Source organism: Phoca vitulina, unplaced genomic scaffold (assembly GCF_004348235.1).
Source record: "Phoca vitulina isolate PV1807 unplaced genomic scaffold, GSC_HSeal_1.0 scaffold31, whole genome shotgun sequence".
Lineage (NCBI taxonomy): Eukaryota > Metazoa > Chordata > Mammalia > Carnivora > Phocidae > Phoca > Phoca vitulina.
This window is the reverse complement of record NW_022589734.1, coordinates 19646294-19666279: the sequence shown is the minus strand read 5'-3', so window position 1 is coordinate 19666279 and position 19986 is coordinate 19646294. Positions and strand designations below refer to the sequence as shown.

At 41.6% G+C, this 19986-nt stretch overlaps 1 protein-coding gene across 5 annotated transcripts in view; it reads left to right on the top strand.

Annotated features, from left to right (window-relative positions):
• Window positions 1-10853, top strand: part of MBOAT1 (membrane bound O-acyltransferase domain containing 1) — a 109402-nt gene extending 98549 nt beyond the window's left edge. For 2 of the 5 annotated variants that reach the window (XM_032424770.1, XM_032424775.1), the window contains 2 exons: window positions 1527-1678; window positions 8734-10853. In XM_032424770.1, the coding sequence (XP_032280661.1) occupies window positions 1527-1678; window positions 8734-8902 (321 nt within the window). In that variant the 3' untranslated portion in view covers window positions 8903-10853. Of the gene's footprint in view, window positions 1-1526; window positions 1679-6007; window positions 8354-8733 lie in introns of those variants that run through there. The other 3 variants (XM_032424774.1, XM_032424773.1, XM_032424771.1) reach the window with 3 other exon arrangements.
• Window positions 10854-19986: the final 9133 nt, after the last annotated feature.

Below are 19986 nucleotides of genomic sequence, written 5' to 3'. Positions count from 1 at the left end.
ATGTTCTTGTGCCTGATCCAGTAAATTAGTTTGTGTGAAATTCTTTGTGAATTTTATAAATTCGGTTCTCTAGGTTTTTGGGGGTAGCCTTCAGTTTGTCCTAGAGTGTTCCTATCATCTGCTGGTTGTAGAGCAGGATGATAAAGACATAAAAAATACGCCTGTCCTTAAAGAATGAGATGAGCATGTATGTAAGTCATTACAACTCCATGTGCTCTGATTGTCAAATAGAGTTTTGTATTGATTTAGTTGCAATTTGATAATGATTGTTGCTTTCCTAATTCAGGTGCCAGGAATTTCTAATGACATTTGTCAAACTGTATTTTGGGTGTGAATTTAGGAGCCCGAACAGAGCTATTCACTCGTTCCGTAATTCATGTATTCTATGAATATTTCCGGAGCCCACCTATGTGCCAGTTTGGGTTCTAGGCACTGGGATACCACAGTGAACAAGAGTCCCTTCCCCATGGAATTCCTGTTTTAGCTAGGTGAATGTTTGCTGGAATATATGTGTGAATAAGAATGATAATTGAGTTTACTTTTAAAAGTAAAGTATATATTGTACATGGGAAACAAAGAACACCTTTTCTCTTCTCCCATTTATCTACCTACTTGGATTATAAAAGAAATGTGAAGAGCAGATGACCAGGACAAACTAAAACAGGGACCAAAATTTTGTTTATTAATATATCCAGAGTATTATTCCTGAAGATGTCTTTAGCTCTGTGATCTCAGTTGGTATAAAAGCATTGATTTATATAAAGCCTTTCTTTTGGATGGCCTGGACATATTTTTCACAAATGAGGTAGGTAGGGGGATGGAAAAGGTTGATAGAACAGGATTCCCAGGAGAATGAACTCAGTAATGAAGTGTCTTATGGGCTTTCTGATACCTCTCATGTATCCCCCATGGATGGAGCTCTGGCAGTATCTTGAACCTGGGGCCAAGAAGGAGTTTGTAACCTACCAAGGCAGCCTCGGGAAGCCTTTCCTGCTTTGGGGCTAATCTGCTTCTAAGCCAGCCATTGTTTTAGCTCTGGCTTTGGTTCCTGAGTCTTGGAATTAGGTGTCTTTCTGGAGGCAAATCTAGTCCCATATGTCAGAAGACCTACAAATTAACTATGGAAAAGCTAACTTTTCCATAATTAAAATTATATCAGATTAATATTTCCTGACATGGAATAAGATTTTTGACCCATTACTAAATGAAAACAGGCTAGAAAATCCGTGCCCTCAGTGAAAATGCAAATATGGATATGCATGAATAGAGAAAGGCTTGGAAGGATATGTGCCAAGTTTGTAAACAGTACTTTTCTCTGAGGAGAGGTCAAAAAGTAAATTCTTTTTTTGTTTAGTTCTTTGTTCTTTGAACATTTGTCTGCAGTGGACATAAATATATATATTGATAATAATAAAAACCGCAACGGTACTTTTGATCACCTATATTCCTGAAGTATAACGCCTACATGCACAAAATAAAAGTTGTTTCTATTTTTCATACCCGCCCCTGGCTTCCTTGGCTTGCAGGTGAGGAATAACTACAGATGTTACTTCCTTTCCTCAAGAGCCCTCAAGGTTGTGTATGATGTGGTCACCTGGGCAGTCACTCAGCTGGCTGTCTCTTACACCGTTGCACCCTTTGTCATGTTGGCAGTTGAGCCAACCATCAGCTTATACAAGTGAGTTTCCATCCTTCTCAATTGCTGTTTGGCACACTGTTCTGTCTTCTCTGTGTTTGACTTAGGAGTTGGTTAATTGGATCACTCGGTATTAAGAATTTCTAAATACAGCTTCGACGTGAAAATGTCCATAGACAGCTTTGGGAGGACATGGTTATCCCAGGGATCCCAACAGACACACAGCAATACATCGCCTTTTTTTTTTTTTTTTAAGATTTTATTTACTTATTTGAGAGAGAGAGCATGAGAGGGGAGAGGGTCAGAGGGAGAAGCAGGCTCCCCACTGAGCAGGGAGCCCGATGCGGGGCTCGATCCCAGGACGCCGGGATCATGACCCGAGCCAAAGGCAGTCGCTTAACCAGCTTAGCCACGCAGGCGCCCCACACAGCAGTACATCTGAGCGAAGCTGGCGGGCAGCCTTTCAGACATTCCTAACGTACTGAAGGGATGCTAGGACCATGAATTTTGAAGGGCTCTATCTGGATGATAAACTCAGAGGGTGAAACGTGCTGCCCTTGCCTCTTTTTCCTGGGGGTCAGGCTATGTTGGAGTCTTGGGGGGGGAGCCTCCTGAGAACAGGACAGAAGGCGACCGCAGCCGACTGGGATGACCTGCGGGGTCTGCGGGTGAGCTCGGTGCCCTAGGGGATGCCAGTGCGGGGGTGGGGGGGGGGGGGTTGGGGGGTGGGCGGCGGGGGGGGGGGGGGGAGATGGCTCACACCAGACACAAGAGGCCTTTTAAGGAATGGGGGTCAGGCCTTTATATTCAACCCCCAGTGGTCCTGAGGAGCTGTGAACCTCCTCTTGCTTGCTTTTATTATTTTCCTGAGGTTGGTGTAGTATTTTTCTACTGTTGCTGACTGGTGTGTGACCTGTAACAAGTGATGAACTCTCTTACCTGGCTCGAGTCTATCACAAAGCACCGTTGTTAGGAATGAAATGAAGTAAACGTGCAAAGGGCACAGCCCACTGCCTGGCATATCGTCTGTGCTCCGTCAGCGCTGACTTGTATTACTGAATACTTGTGCAGGCTTTTCTAGATTATTTTGAAGTCCTAGCTATGCTCCAAACCTAAACAACGCAGACATGCCCTATTCGTCAGTGGGGATTTCCTGGTCATTGTTGCACTGGTCAGAAATGATCAAAGAAGCTTTTATTACTCAATACACAGATAGCAAGGTCTAGAAGCAGAGAGATTCCCCCCCCCCCCCCCCGGCCCAGGTTATAGGCCAAGAAGGTGGAGGAAAGTATATAATGCTAGTGAAGTCTGTTTCTGTACCACCAATTAGGTCATAGGAGTTATGTCAGTATAATGTGGCAGTTGAGTTGGTTTATATACAGGTTTCTAGACAAGGGATGCCAGAATAGTGGGAAAGAATTCTAATCCGTGTGGCTGCTACAGAGGGAAGAGCATGAGCCCCTGCAGCTCTGGAGTAAGAACATGGACACTGGGGGGTCCCTCTCAAGGTACACCGCTCCCCCCTCCCCCACAGCACCTGCTCTGCCCTGGCTCTCAGCTGGCTTCCTTCCTCTATGCCCGCCTTGAGGGCAGCCCCCCTTGCACACAGCTCCATCTTCCTTCCCCTCATCTCTGGGCCCTTCAGCCAATATTTGCCCTTTCCGGTCTTCTCCATTTTAACATCAAGCTATCTGCCTGGCTTCAGTGCTAATTGTTCTTGTTAGTGCTCCGGTTACAAGGTCTCACAGGTTTCGAATTGTCTGCTTCTAACACGACCCCCCCCCCCATACCTCCGTACGCCCCAGTATTTTAAGTGCATGATACTGCTGAGTGGGAGATTTTTTTTCACGTGATAGCAGAAATGGCTGCATTCAACTCAAAACCATTTAATACCTTCTGTCTGATAGGCACCGTTCTAGAAGCATTCCAGATCTGTTCCCCACTTGGGGCTAATTCTGTAACCAGCAATGAATGGCAGGTGTATGCAAATCCACTTCTCAGCCTGTCTTTCATTGCCTACCATTTAAATTTCAGACCTGCTTTATTTTTAAGTGTAGTCAGTTTTCAATCTATAGTGACTTCATAGCTTTAAATTCCTACCTAATCTTCTTTAAGTTGTAAATGAGTCCCAAGTGAACACTTAAATGTGTTATGAAAGAACCTGTCTTAGCTCAGGATGCTAGGACTAAGTGTAGACTGAGTGAGTTCAACAACAGACATTTCTCACAGTTGTGGAGGCTGGGAAGTCCAAGATCAAGGTGCTAGCAGATTCGGTTTCTGGTGAAAGCTGTCTTCCTGGCTTAAGGAAGGCTGCCTTCTTGCTGTGCCCTCACTTGGCAGAGAGAGAGACACGAGAGTGAGGGACAGCTCTGGCCCCTGTTTATCCTCTTAGAAAGGCACTAATCCCATCATAGGGCCCCACCCCAAACAGACTACCTCTACTTCTCCAAATACCATCATATTTAGTCCACAGCAGAATCTTTCTGTGAACTCATTTTGAAAAGCAAATCCATATACATTAAGTAGATGACCCTTTCTTAAATTCAGTGTGTGTGGATGTTAGAATTTGTGTAGACATTTTTGAAGAGAACAAAGTCCTTGAGAGTGGGAACTATGCTTTATTCATCTGTGCCTCTGGGGTAACTAGTTCAGCCCTAGCATGCTCAATAAATGTTGAGTTTTTCCATAATAAAAAGATAGGTCTTAAAATTTTAGAGAAATATGGTGGGTCAGAATAGGTTCCTAAACTTTGGAAGGGGATTGAAATATTTTTTCCCTTGACTCCCAAAATATTTGGCTTTAATCTAACATAATTGTTCCATTGTAGATCTGGCCACATAGGAAAAGAACAAAGTACATAGGTGTGCAGACTTTGAAATCTATGGCTGGGGTTGCCTGTTGAGAACCCTAGTTTACACCTGTTGAGACAGTGTTTCAGTGCTCTGGTTTAGACACTAAGTGAGTTGCTCACTTGCCGGGGGCTGTTTCAATTGTAGGAGTGCCCCCCCGCCCCCCGCCGGTTTTACTTTCCATGGTTTCAGTTATGCATGGTCAGTTGCTCTCCGGAAACAGATGATTCTCCTTCTGATGTATATGGTCAGAAGGTCAGGAGTAGCTCCATGCTACTGATTTAATCATTTCCCATCATCACAAGAAGGGTGAGTACAGTACTGTTGTACTGGATTTTGAGAGAGGAGAGACCACATTCTCATAACTTATTATGGTATATGTTTATAATTGTTCTATTTCATTATTATTGTTAATCTCTTACTGTGCCTAAATCATAAAGTGTATCATAGGTAGGTACATATAGGGAGAAACATAGTATATAGAGGGTACAGTACTATCCACCGTTTGAGACATCCACTTGGGGGTTTTGGAACATGTCCTCCAGCTCGGTCGGGGGTGGGGTCGGGGAACTACTCTACCTTACCTCCTATACTTGTTTCCCATTCCCCTGAAGAAAGAGATGCGGGCTTTGCCTTTTTATAAATCCCGGTTTAATGCTTTGTACATCCTAAGCAGTAAATGCATATTGAAAGAAAAGTCAGTGAAGATGTGTTTGCTTCTGTTAGAAGTCCTGACTATTCTGTAGACATTTTCGGGGAAGTTTAGGGAATATGTGAATTATCGGATTCTAATGGGTCTGACCTTGTGATCACAGAAGCTGAGGAATGATGCATGAATCCATTGTAGGGTTTTTTCCCTCCTTTTAACATTATTTTTCCTTTGATCTTCAAAGAGCGTTGGAGAAAGTCTAAGTTCAGCCTTTTCAAAAGGATCTAGAACAATTGTACAAATGCAAGCTGTTTCTAATTACATTTACAGATATGCCAGTATTTACTGTCTACATTGTGCTCAGCGTGCTGAACACCACATTTACGCAATAAAAGCCCACAGACTCAAAAGCAACACTTGTTTCTTATTAGTTTGGATGAAAGCTATTTTCAGAGTCATGGAGTAGGTTTTGAAAATCTGGATTCTTCTGGCTCCTCACACACACGAGAAGAACCCCTTATACTTGAGTACATCGGCTAAAGTATAAGTTGCATTTGTACAGAATACAGGGTTTGAATTTTCCTGTGTGTCCTTATATTTTGAACATTAGGGGATTCTGGCTGTCGTGGGATTAATGTTCTTAGTTTGCTCATAGCAGTGGGACAGCACTATGGGTCTATCTGTAGATGGGCTGATGGGTTTGCTCTACCCAGTCCTGTGGTTTTGGTCCATCTCTGGCCTGCTCACCTACTGGAGTTTTCATGGGGTGGACTGAAGCAAGCTACTTGCTGGACTGCAGATGATGTAATCACATCCATGCGACATTTCCCATTTGTATCCTTGTATGCAATTTTTGCGTATGTTTTATTCTAGGTCCATGTATTTTTATTTACACATCATAAGTCTCCTGATAATACTCTTTCTGCCAATCAAACCACACGCTTATATCCAGAGGCAGCCTCAGACTCTGAACTCCGTTAATAAGAAAAAAAAAGACTGATACCTCCAAGGAAGCTGAGCAGGTAAAACAGCAAAACATCAGAAAGAGGAGATCAAAGGCTCAAGGGTTCGCCAGGGACTTAGAAGTGATGTTTACATGCCTTTTTTTTTTTTTTAAATGCAGGGAGTATTTTATAAAGCCTTTTCTATGATTAAGTTAGCCATGTCCAGTTGATTTAATATTGCCGAGGACATTTGAGTGGTGTGGAGGAATGTGGAGACTGCTGGTGTTGCAGAGACCGTCCATTCTGGGCTGCTGGGTCTTTGCTTTTCTGGCATGATTTCCAGCCACTGGAACCCGGGCACCTGCTCCAGAAGGCAGAAGGTGGTTGCTGACGGAGCTTGTCTTCCTGAACATACCCAGACACAGTTGTTCTTGGGGAAGCCCCAGACCCTTTGACCACAGCGACTACACAGAAGACCGTGGAGGAGAGGGATCCTGCAAAAAGGACCCCGGAGGACTTGCCGTGAACACTTGAATGGACTGAAAGTCAGGCATGCCCTGAAGTAGGCTGCATTTTTTTTTTTCCCCAGGGATAGGACTCTTCCCTTTTTTCTTTGAACTGAGCCAAGATTGGAAATCAGAAAGCCTCCTGGGCACGTACCCCAGGAGTCTAGGAAGGGCTACTGTTTTCCATTTCACATGCGCCATCTGCCTTGCCCAGGGATGGCCCTGAGAAAACACCCAAATGTTTGCACCATCAGAGGCAGCAGAATGTCTTTTAAATAATTTTTTTAAAGTAAATTTATATAGGAGCTTGGTAAGAAGCAACATTTTTCTCTTTGCTCCCCCCATTTCATAGAGAGGTGAATGATCATGGCTATGATGCACACATGGGCTGATTTTCACTTTTCTGATTTTGCAGCTGATGAAACCTGTTTTAGTTGAATCATCATATTGGAAAGCAGACATTGAAGATGATTTTCTATCTTTGTTATGAATGTGCTGTGGTTCCTTTCAGGGACTTCTATTGGGTGATAATTCTATGTGGCAGAAGGAAACATGGTATTAAATGTGCAAAATAATAATGATGATGCTGATAATTGTATGGTACAATGGTGTGCCCTCAAATAAATGCCTTGGGAGGAGAGAATTTCTTCAAATCAGATGGTCAAAAATTGGTTTCATACTGAGTGAATACTGTGTTTCTATATAAAGGAAATGTTTCTGAACAGAAGGTTGTTTTATGTTTCTGTGAGTGGAGACTCGGCATTCTGAAGCATGTGTATATATTTGTGTGTTTCTCTGTGTTTTAACAAATATGCACAAACTTAAGGCTTTACTTGTTTCAAATTTGAGCATTTATAACATGTTCAATTTGTCCTCTATGTCAGGCGCTTGGACGGTTTTGATTTTTGGTTTGATTTCCTATCTTCATTCCCACCTTTGCAGGTAGGCTTAAGCCCTTTTTACAGATGAGGAAATGGAGAATCAGAGGGACGTTTGTTAACTGTCCCCACAGTCACAAAGTTAGTGAAGGAGCAGAGATTAAAATCCAAGGCAGTCCCAAGAGAGCTGGTGGCAGTTGGTATTTCCAAGAGGTATCCTCCTGCTGCTTCTCTTAAGACAATGACATGTGAAGTGATGTGCTGGTCCCTTGAAGAGTTTATATGGTGCTAGGGGAGAATACTAGAACCTGAACTCTAGGCCTTATGTAAGGTAATGGAAGTTGAAAAGCAGCACATTTTGGCCAGTGTTTGAGGCTCACCCCAATTTAACCAGGTAACATTGAGGCAATCCTACCTTTCTGGTCCATGAGGGAGGTTACGGGGAAGGAGATGTAGGTGCTTAAAATCTGTCTGGGACTTTTTCCAACAAGAACATTTTGAGGCTCAAGACCAAGAAAACTGCACACTAGTAAAAATGGTATATATCACCATGGGCACAAAGTGTATCATCGAGTAATCCATGTTACAGAGAAATCTTTGAATTTGCAATATGATTTATGTTCAGGTTTCACTGTATTTAAACATCTTCATTTCTGAATGAAGAATTTTGGTAGCAAGAAGATTGGTGATCTCTAGGGTGACCAACCATCCTGTCATGCTAGTGACTCTACTGACCCTTCAGTCCTGGGCGAACATGGACCATTGGTCCCTCTAGTGTCTGCTAGGAATCACTCATTCATTACTGAATGGAGTCAAGTTCAAGCCTTTGGAATCCGGGCTTATAGATGTTGTATGTCAGACAGAAATGGGCCCTTAGGCACATTTTTCTTATTGCAGGGCTTTATTCAGTGTAGGCATGTTTCCTTTCATGCACTTCACTTTCTTGTGCTTTGCTTTGCCAAATTTTTTTTTGGGTGCCATTTTTTTTTTTTTTTACAAATTGAAGGTTCACGACAACCAGATGTCAAGCAAGTCTATTGGCACCATTTTTTCCAACACTGTTGCTTACTTATGTCTGTCACATTTTGGTAATTCTCACAATATTTCAAACTTTTTAACGATATCTATTCTGGTGATTTGTGATGTTACTATTGTAACTGTTTTAGGGTGCCATGAAGCCCACCCAAATAAGACAAGGAGCTTAGCTGAGAAATGTGTGTGTTCTGACTGCTCCACCAACCACTGTTCCCCATCTTTCTCCCTCTCCTCAGGCCTCCCTGTTCGCTGAGACACAACAACACTGAAACTAGGCCCATTAACCCGACAACGGCCTCCAAGGGTTCAAGTGAGAGGAATAATCACACATCTATCGCTGTAAATCAAAAGCTAGAAATGATTAAGCTTAGTGAGGAAGGCATGTTGAAAGCCAAGATAGGCTGAAAGGTAGGCCTCTTGCACCAAACAGCCAACTTGTGAATATAAACGACAAGTTTTTGAAGGAAATGAAAAGTTCTTTTCTCGTGAACACATGGATGATAAGAAAGCAAAAGGCTTATTGCTGATATGGAGAGTTTTAGTGGTCTGGAGAAATCAAACCAGCCATAACTTTCCCTTAAGCCAAAGCCTAAATTCTGTGAAGGCTGAGAGATGTGAGGAAGCTGCAGAAGGAAAGTTTGAAGCCAGCAGAGGTTGGTTCATGAGGTTTAGGGAAAGAAGCCTCCTCCATAAAGTGCAAAGTGAAGGAGCAAGTGCTGATGGAGAAGCTGCAGCAAGTTCTCCAGAAGATCGAGCTGAGACCGTTAATGAAGGTGTCTGCACTGAGCAACAGATTTTCAGTGTAGATGAAGCAGCCTTCAATTGGAAGAAGATGCCATCTTAGGACTTTCATAGCTACAGAGAAGTAAGTGCCTGCCTTCAAAACTTCAAAGCACAGGCTGAACCTCTTGTTAGGGGCTAATATAGTTACTAAGTTGAAGCCAATGCTCCTTCACCATTCTGGAAATCCTAAGGCCCTTAAGAATTAGGCTAAATCTACTCTGCCTGTGCTCCATAAATGGAACAACAAAGCCTGGATGACAGCACATGTTTACAACATGATTTCCTGAATATTTTCAGCTCACTGTTGAGACAGGAAAGGTGGAAAAGAAGAAAGAAGGAAAGAAGATTCTTTCAAAACATTACTGTTCATTGACAATGTACCTGGTCACCCAAGAGCTCAGGTGGAGATGGACAATGAGCTGAATGTTGTCTTCATGCCTGCTAAAACAATATCCATTCTGCAGCCTGTGGATCAAGGAGGTAATTTAGGCTTTTAAGTCTTATTAAGTAATACATTTCATAATGTATAGCTGTTGTAGTTAGTGATTCTTCTGATGGATCTGGGCAAAGTAAATTGAAAACTTTTTGGAGTTCTGGATCAAGATGGTGACATAGGAAGACTCTGAGCCCACTTCCTCCATGGATACACCAAATCTACATCTATTTATAGAGCAATTCTCCTGAAGAGCTGAGGGGTGACTGAACCGCTTCTGTACAGCAAAAGATAAGACCACATAGAGAACAGCAAAAGAGATGGAGACATGATAATGAAGGGAATCCTTCTTCCTCAGTGTTGCAAACTGCAGTGGGGAGGAATGGTATTGAGGGATCTTAAGCAGATTCATTTGCAGTGGGGCAAAAAAAAAATCTATGGTTTAAAAGACCACCTAGGATATAAAGGAACTGGCCCTAGACACTACCAAATGACTGGGGAGCTGCTGGAACTTTCTCAGGGTTGCATTGGCTGGTGAGTACCGTGGTTTGTATTTTCCTTCCTTCTTGACAGCACAGATGGGAACAGGGTTCTGGCACGATAGCTGACCTGCCACCCAGAAAGCCCTGGGCCCCTAGTCCATACCAGCCCCGGATGCTCTGGGGCACAGGAAAAAAGCCATAGCTTGAAGGATCAATTGGAATACAAAGGAGCTAGCCTTAGAATATTGCCAAATGGCAGGGAGCTGATGGAACTCTTGAGGTCACAGAGGCTTATGAGCACCCTGGTTAATGTTCCTCCACCACCATGATAGCATGGGTAGGAGCAGGGTTCTGGGCACCCTAGCCAGCCTACCTCTTCAGTGAGCCCCAGGCACCTAGCCCACACCAGCTCCAGCCATCCCACTAAGGTGGCCCCAGCATGGCACACACCATGACACCCGTAGTTGGCACTCACTACAGCCTTAGCTTTCTCATCAAGGTGGCACAGGCACAAAGCACCTCAGAACAATCCAGGCCTATCTGAAAAAAAGAAAACCTACAACCAGGAATACCCTGCCTGGCAAGGTTATCCTTCAGAATTGAAGGAGAGATAGAATTTCTTATGCAAACGAAAATTAAAAATGCTCATCACCACTAAACTGGCCTACAAGAAATGTTAAAGGTACTTCTTTAAATGGAAAATAAAAGGCCATAATTAGATGAAAATTATAAATAAAAAGGTAAAGTAGGACAACATATACATAAAATGTGGAAAGGGAAATAAAAAAGTTCTTTTAGAATGTGTTCAAACTTAAGTGACCATCAACTTAATATAATATACATAAAAAAATAAGTAAAAGTGTAATACTACAGAAAGTCACCAATCATAAGGAAAGATAGCAAGAGAAGAAACATAGCAAAGCTACAAAAAAATGACCAGAAAACAATGAACAAAATAGCAATAAGTACATACCCATCTATAATTACTTTAGATGTAAGTGGTGGAAGGAGCCAAGATGTCCTTCAACAGATGAATGGATAAAGAAGATGTGGTTCATATATACAATGGAATATTATTCAGCCATCAGAAAGGATGAATACCTACCATTTGCATCGACATAGATGGGACTGGAGGGGATTATGCTAAGTGAAATAAGTCAAGCAGAGAAAGACAATTATCATATGGTTTCACTTATATGTGGAACATAAGGAATAGCGCATAGGACCACAGGGGAAGGAAGAGAAAACTGAATGGGAAGAAATCAGAGAAGGAGACAAACCATGAGAGACTCTGGACTCCAGGAAACAAACAGGGTTACAGAAGGGAGGGGGGTGGGGGGATGGGGTAGCTGGGTGATGGGTATTAAGGAGGGCACATGTTATGATGAGCACTGGGTGTTAAATAAATAATAAAGGTCCAAAGAAAAATAAATGTAAATCGTCTAAATGGCCCACTTAAAAGACATAAGGTGGTTGAATGGGTCGAAAAAACAAGACCCATCCATATGCTGCCTACAAGAGACTCACTTCAGAGTAAAGACACATATAGACTGAAAGTAAAGGGCTGAAAAAAATTCCATGCAAATGGAAGAAAAAAACCCACACCCAATGTAGTAATTCTTATATCAGAAAAAATGGACTTTAAAACAAAGACTCTAATGAGGGACCATGAAGGACATTACATAATGATAAAGGGATCAATCCAACAAGAAGATATAACAACTGTGAATATCTATGCACCCAACATTGGAGCACCTAAATACATAAAGCAAATATTAATAGACATAGAGGGAGAAACTGACAGTAAGAGACTTTAACACCTCACTTAAATCAATGGATAGATCATCCAGGCAGAAATTCAAAAAGAAACAGTATCTTTGAATGAAACATTACATCACATGGACCTAACAGATATGTACAGAACATTCCATACAAAACCAACAGAATACATGTTCAAGTGCATATGCAACATTCTCTAGGATAGATCACAAGTTAGGCCACAAAACAAGTCTTAATAAATTTGAAAAGTTTGAAATCATATTTTTCTGACCACAATGGGTTGAAACTAGAAATCAATCATGAGAAAAAAATGAAAAAATACAAACACGTGGAGGTTAAACAACATGCTACTAAACGACCAATGGATCAACGAAGAAATCAAAGAGGAAATAAAAAAATACATGGAGACAAATGAAAATGAAAACACAACAGCCAGAATCTTTGGGACACAACAAAAGCAGTTTTGAAAGGGAAATGTATGGTCACCTGCATGTCTCGGTTGAGCATCCGGCTCTTGATTTCAGCTCAGGTCATGATCTCAGAGTCCTGGGATTGAGCCCCAAGTCAGGCTCCATGCTCAGTGGGGGGGTCTACTTTAGGATTCTCTCTCTGCCTCTCCCCTTGCTCTCTCTCTCAAATAAATAAATAAAGCCTAGGGTACCTGGGTGGCTCAGTCAGTTAAGCATCTGCCTTCAGCTCAGGTCATGATCTCAGGGTCCTGGGATCAAGTCTCACGTCAGGCTCCCTGCTCAGCAGGGAGTCTGCTCCCTCTCCCTCTGCCCCTTCCCCCTGCTCATGCTCTCTCTCCCTCTCTTTCTCTCTCTCACACACACACATGCACTCTCTCTCAAATAAATGAAATCTTTAAAAAAATAAGTCTTAAAAAAAATAGAAATTTATAGTGATACAGGCCTACCTCAAGAAATAAGAAAAATGTCAAACCTTACACCTAAAGAGGCTAGAAAACAAACAAACCCAAAGGTTGGTAGAAGGAAGGAAATTTTTTAAAACCCACAAGAGATCAATGAAACCAAGATCTAGTTCTTTAAAAAGATAAAATCGATAAACTTTTAGCCAGATCCATCAAGAAAACAAAAGTGGGGAAAGAACCCAAATAATAAAATTTGAAACAAAGTGACAGCTGATACCACAGAAATACAAAGGGTTTTAAGAAACTACTAAGAAAAATGATATGCCAACAAATTGAACAACCTAGAAGAAATGGATAAATTTCTAGAAACATACAATCTTCAAAACTGAATCAGGAAGAAATAGGAAATTGGAACAGACCAATTAGTAGTAACAAAATTGAATCAGTAATCTAAAAACTTCCAACAGACAAAAGTCCAGGACCAGATTTTGTCACAGCTGAATTCTACCAAATATTTAAAGATTTAATACCTATTCTCCTCAAACTATTCCAAAAGAAATAGAAGATGGAAGAAAGCTTCTGAATACACTCTGTGAGGCCAACATTACCCTGGTAATCAAAACCAGACAAAGACACAACCAAAAAAAGAGAACTATAGGCCAATATCCCTTATGAACATAGATGCAAAAATTCTCAACAAAATATTAGCAAACTACATTCAACAATATATTAAAAGGGTTATTCACCACTTATCAAGTGGGCTTTATTCTTGGGACAAGGATGATTCAATAGTTGCAAAAAAAAAAAATGTGATTACACAACATTAACAAAATGAAAGATGAAAATCATATCATCTGAATAGAGAAAACACTTAACAAAATACAACATCCATAAAAACTCTTAATAAAGTGGGTTTAGAGGGAACATATCTCAACATAATAAAGGCCAGTTATGAAAAACCCACAGCTAACAACATACTTGTGAAAAACAGATTTTTTTCATCTAAAATCAGGAACAAGACAAAGATACCTACTTTCATTACTTTTATTCAACATAATGCTGGAAGTCCTAGCCACAGCAATCAGAGATGAAAAGGAAATAAAAGACATCCAAATTAGTAAGAAAAATTTAAATTGTCACTGCAGATGATATGGTAATATACTTAGAAAACCCTAAAGACTTCACCTGAAAACTATCAGAATAAATGAATTTAGTAATGTTGCAGGATACAAAATTAATATAAAGAAATCTTGCATTTCATTATGCTAATAATGAAGCAGCAGAAAGGGAAATTAAAAAAACAATTCCATTTACAATTGTACCAAAAAGAATAAAATACCAATGAAGAAACTTAACCAAGAAGATGAGAGACCTATACTCTTAAAACTACAAAACATTGGTGAAAAAAATTAAAGATGAGCAAGCAAATAAAAAGATATACCATGTTCATAGATTGGAGGAATATTATTTAAATGTCTATACTACCCAAAGTAATCTACAGATTTAATGCAATCTCTATCCAAATACCAATAGCATTTCTCACAGAACTAGAAAAAATACTAAAATTTGTAGAGACCCACACTGTCCCAAATATACATTAATTAAACAGTTTGGGTCAATGAGCTTTCAGTTTAAGAGAAATACATTTCATTTTGAGTTTATTTTTGTGTCTGGTGTAAGAAAGTGGTCTAGTTTCATTCTTTTGCATGTTGCTGTCCAGTTTTCTCAGCATCATTTCTTGAAGAGACTGTCTTTTCCCCATTGCATATTCTTGCCTCCTTAGTCAAAGATTGACCATATAATTGTGGCGTTATTTCTGGGCTTTCTATACTGTTCCATTGATCTGTGTCTATTTTTGTGCCAGTACCATACTGTTTCAATTACTATAGCTTTGTAATATAACTTGAAATCTGGAATTGTGATACTTCAGCTTTGTTTTTGTGAGACCCAAAACCATAAAAATCCTAGAAGAGAACACACAGTGATTTCTCTGACATTGGCTGTAACAACATCTTTCTAGATAGGTCTCCTGAGCAAGAGAAACAAAAGCAAAAATAATCTATTGGGATGACATCAAAATAAAAAGTTTCTGCACAGCAAAAGAAACTCAACAAAACCAAATGACAACCTATTGAATGGAAGATGTTGGCAAATGACATATCCAATAAAGGGTTAATATCAAAAATATGTAAAGACCTGAAACACCCCAAAAATAAATAATCCAATTAAAAAATGGACAGAAGACATGAACAGATATTTCTCCAAAGAAGACATACACATGGCCAACAGACACATGAAAAGATGCTCAGCATCACTCATTATCAGGGAAATGCAAATCAAAACCATAAGATATCACTTCATACCTGTCAGAATGGCTAAAATAAAAAATACAGGAAATAAGAGTTTACATGGATGTGGAGAAAAAGGAGCCCTCCCACACTGTTGGTGGGAATGAAAACTGGTGCAACCACAGTGGAGAACAGTATGGAGGTTCCTCAAAAAATGTAAAAATAGATTTACCTTATAATCCAGCAATCGCAGTAGTGGGTGTTTACACAAAGAATATAAGAACACTGGGCACCTGAGTGGCTCAGTCCTTAAGTGTCTGCCTTCAGCTCAGGTCATGATCCCAGGGTCCTGGGATCAAGCCCCACATCAGGCTCCCTGCTTGGTGGGAGGCCTGCTTCTCCCTCTCCCTCTGCCCCTCCTTGTGTTCCCTCTCTCGCTGTGTCTCTGTCAAATAAAATCTTAAAAAAAAAAAGCTTTCTTAAAAACATATATATAAGAACACTAATTCAAAGGGATACATGCACTCCAATGTTTATAGCAGCATTATCTACAATAGCCAAATTATGGAAGCAACCCAAATGTCCATCAGTTGATGAATGGATAAAGAAGATGTGGTATACACATATGATGGAATATTATTGAGCCATAAAGAGTGAAATCTTGACACTTGCAACAATGTGAATGGGGCTACAGGGTATAATGCTAAGTGAAATAAATCAGAGAGACAAATACCATATGATTTTATTCATATGTGGAATTTAAGAAACAAATGAACAAAGGAAAGAGACAACCAAAAAACAAGACTCTTGACTATAGAGAACAAACAGAACACCAGAGGGGAGATAGGTGGAGGGCTGGGTGAAACAAAGGGAGAGGATTAAGAGTACACTTAAGATGATGAGCACTGATATAGGGAATGGTTGACTATGTTGTACACCTGAAACTAATATAACACTACATGTTAAGTACACTGGAATTAAAAGAACAAAATAAAATAGATTTCATAGTTTGTTTCTGAAAAAGCTAAATCTAAAATATTTTCTTTTTGGATCTTCTCTTTCTCTTTAAGGTAACCACAAGGAACATTATTCAGTAGTTGCAAAAGCAATAAATAATTCATTGAGATTTTTACCATTTAAGGGAGCAAAGGTAGAAACTGGGAAATTGGGAGAAGAAAAGAGGGATTGGCCTGTGGTCTTCAGAACTGGTGGGTACACTCTGTGTAGGCTCTCGGAAGACAGTGGTCCTGGGCAGCCCTTCCCCACCCTGGCTGCACAGAACCACATAGGAAGTCTAAAAAAACTGACCAATGCACAGCCCCCCTCAAGGGACCACATTTTATTCCTCTTGTCTCCATCAGTTGGCATGGTGCCCGGCATGTGATGATTTAGTAAGTGTTGAATGAATGAGGGATTGAATGAACTAGTTTAATGCATCATTGCACTTGACAGTATTGTTGGAGTCACTTTTGCACTGGGAAACATTTTCTGGTTTTCAGAACTAGTTTTTGAAATAAAGGCTTGTGTTTTCAGGGGATTCTGAAAGCCTGTTATGTGAAATAACCACTTAGGTGGTCAGTTTACATGGTCTGAAACTCCCTCATCTGTCCACCCATCCATTAACAGATGTAGTCACTTATTTCTTAAATGTTATTATGTCTGCTATGGGCCTGGTACTCTGTCAGGTAAAAGATGCTGAAGACCCATTCTTTATGTTCGAAGAGCTCACAGTGTGACTAAAAAGACATGATCTAAGTGTGTGCTGTAGGAGTGCCCAGGACAACCCCGGAATTCAGAATTATTCAGTGATTGGTTGCCTTCCATCCTGTTCTCCTGTAAGTTTGGAACTACCTCATTTCATGGTGCCTGATGGTTGTCGAGCACAGCAACATTACTGTTTTCCAGCCTCACGTACAGGACTCCTGTCCTGTCCTTTGCAGTCAAGCTTGCCTTTGTCCTGAGATTAGATGTTGACCTTGCAACATATCATTACCTGTTAATGCAGAGACCACCCAGAGGAGCAGGCTGTACCTTCACAGTTTCCCATAGTGGTAGTGGGGTATCTAGTCCTCCTCTGGAAGGATGTTTAGTAAAGGTCCCATGCTCAGTAAATGACTTCGCGAGGCCCAGGAGAAGAGGTATTTGCACAACAGAACTCATGCCACATGAGCTTTGTCTTAATTCCTTAAACTTATGCAAGGTTGCCTACTGGATGCTAGGAAGATGAAAGCTAGCTGTTACTGACAGTTCCCATCATATCTAATGTTACCTCACATAGTTCCGTGAGCTTAGTCTTATTACCCTATTTTTTGCAGATGTGGAAGCCAAGGCTCAGAGACCTTAAGTAACTTGCCCAAGGTCACCCAGCTAGTTAGTGGAGGAGCTGGGCTTGAGTCCTGGTCTGGGCAACTCCAAAATCCATCTCACCCCCTGGCACAGAGGCACTTCTGTTTTCAGAGAGACAAAGAATCTTGGCAGCAGACTGGCTGATCCTGTCTCAGAGAAAATTTAGGAAGCTCGTCTTAGGCCCATTTGTCCATGAGGTACACTCTGCTGGGTCAAAGAATTTGCTTCTGTCCTCAACTCTGCTACAGAAGAGCCCTGTGATACAATGGACCTCATCAAACTCCCTGGGCCTACTTTTTCTCAGATGTAAGAACATGAGAGGAAGCCTGTCGTGCCCACACCTGGCTGCACATCAGAATTCCTTGGGGAGTGAGTTGAGACTACTAATTCCTCGACATAACTCCAGACCAATGGAATCAAGATATCTGGGGAAGGGGACCCTGGAGACTGTAACCAAGTATCTGTCAAGGCATCTGTTACCTGTCTATCTCCAAGGTCCCTCACTTAATAAGATATCCCTGTACTTACAAATTCAAATTATAGGAAGCATAGCACCATCTCTAACCTTATGGTCAGTATTTTGGCCAGAATTCTGGGGGGGTTCTCACAAGAGGCTTAGATGACTCCTGGACATATCTTGCTCCATTCTCCAGCACTTACTGCACTCTATCACACTGGGTCTGGTTCCCTTCTCTCTTCCAATGCCAGCCAAACTAGACCCAAGTCCACCTTCTTTAAGATTAAACATGTCTCCAGCCATGGCAGTAAAAGACGAATATTCCATAACAATCCAGCAATTCTACCACATCCAATTCTTAAAGGTCCCCTTGACCAGTCCACCCACAGGGATTTCCCTTTCTCCTCAGGCCCCTAATTCTTGCCATGTCACTCTTCTCCCAAGCAGTGTGTGCCTAAATTTCTTCCAAGTTCTATTTCTCCCACAAAGCAGTTTGCTCCACACGACCTACATCAGGTCCTGAAAATCTGAGCCAACCTTTGCATATTTCAAAATGCACTAAGGATCACGTTAAAAAAATCTTTGAGGAGCACAAACACTGACAGAAGTTTCAAAACACCTCTTGAACAGAATCGAATGATCCACCTTGACTCTCACCTCACCGGTTTGCTCCTTCCCGTAACTAGCAGAGACTAATGTCAAGGTTACCACTACCTTCCATTGATATTAATTCTGCTCCTCCCCTGAGAAGATGGGAACAGTGGCAATTGGTACTCTCTTTCCAACTGGCTTCCATGTGCCATGGTGTACTATTAGCTACTCAGTTTTTCCCAAACTGCTGATCCAACCAGTGGAAGCAGATGAAGAGCACTTTTCTGGACAGCACAGCACTTTTCTCTATGGCTTTCTGGATGCGCATAACACTGGGGATCAAATGGCCCCTATTGTTCTCAAAGAAAATTCATACGCAATAAGCACTTTTGACATTAAAATGTACACGGGTTAAGCCATTGCCAGCTACAATCATCCATTCTTTCTGGGCCCTCTTTCTATTGTCTTGTGTTCCACAGGCAAAACGACCTTTCAGCATTTCCAGCTGCAGTCCCGAGTCACAACTATCTCTGTGTGCACTGGCCTGGAAAAGCCCCAGATGCTGGGACAGGACAGACCTGCCAGGCTACCAGTCCCTTCTTCCTCTAATCCTTCGCAAACAGCTGCCAGAGAATCTTCCTGGACAGCCCATCAGGCCAGACTTCTTCCAAAAAAATTGTCGACTCCTACTGTCTACAGCTTAAAACCCACCTCTTCCCCTCTGCCCCTGACCAGCCTGGTTCCCACCCCTCCCACCAGACAATGCAGCTGCCCCACTGAGAGCCCTGCTCCAGCTGCCTGGGGTGCTTGTGACTCTGTGCCCTTGGACCCTTTATTGCCACTGCCTGAGAGACCTGCCTTTTTTTGAGCAGACACTTCCCAATGTAAAAAAGATCTTTCCGGCAGAGAAAATATGATGCACAAGGTGCTGTTTTCACTGTGATGTCTTTCTCCACTCACCTCTGGGTTCTGCTCATAGATCCCCAGTAATACATTCTGCAGTGACTTGATTTCATTTGTCTCTGCCCAACCAGGCTGCCAGCTCCCTGACAACAGTAAGTTGTGTTTATCTTTATATCTTCATCCCTAGCAAGGCTCTGGACTCAAAGGGGTAGTGGAGTCAATGTTGGTGGAACAAATGATTGAAGGAGTGAATTCCATTCACCCTCGCAAGATTGTCTGGGGTGAGGGAGAGGGGGCATCCTGGAGAGGCAGGCTGGCTTTGGGATTCCTCTACTTTTAGAGACCAACCCTATAACTGGCCTTAGTAATGACCAAAGGCACCGTGTTTCCTTGTCCTTCAACATCCAGGCTTTCCCTTGAATATGGTGCTAGATGAAACTCTTCTGGCCACTGGGGTTCATGCTTGAACTAAATTCCTGGGGGTTATCCACTCATGGGACTCTATATTGCTGGGACCCTCATCTTTTACCACTTTCGGTAGTTAGTGTGGGACTGT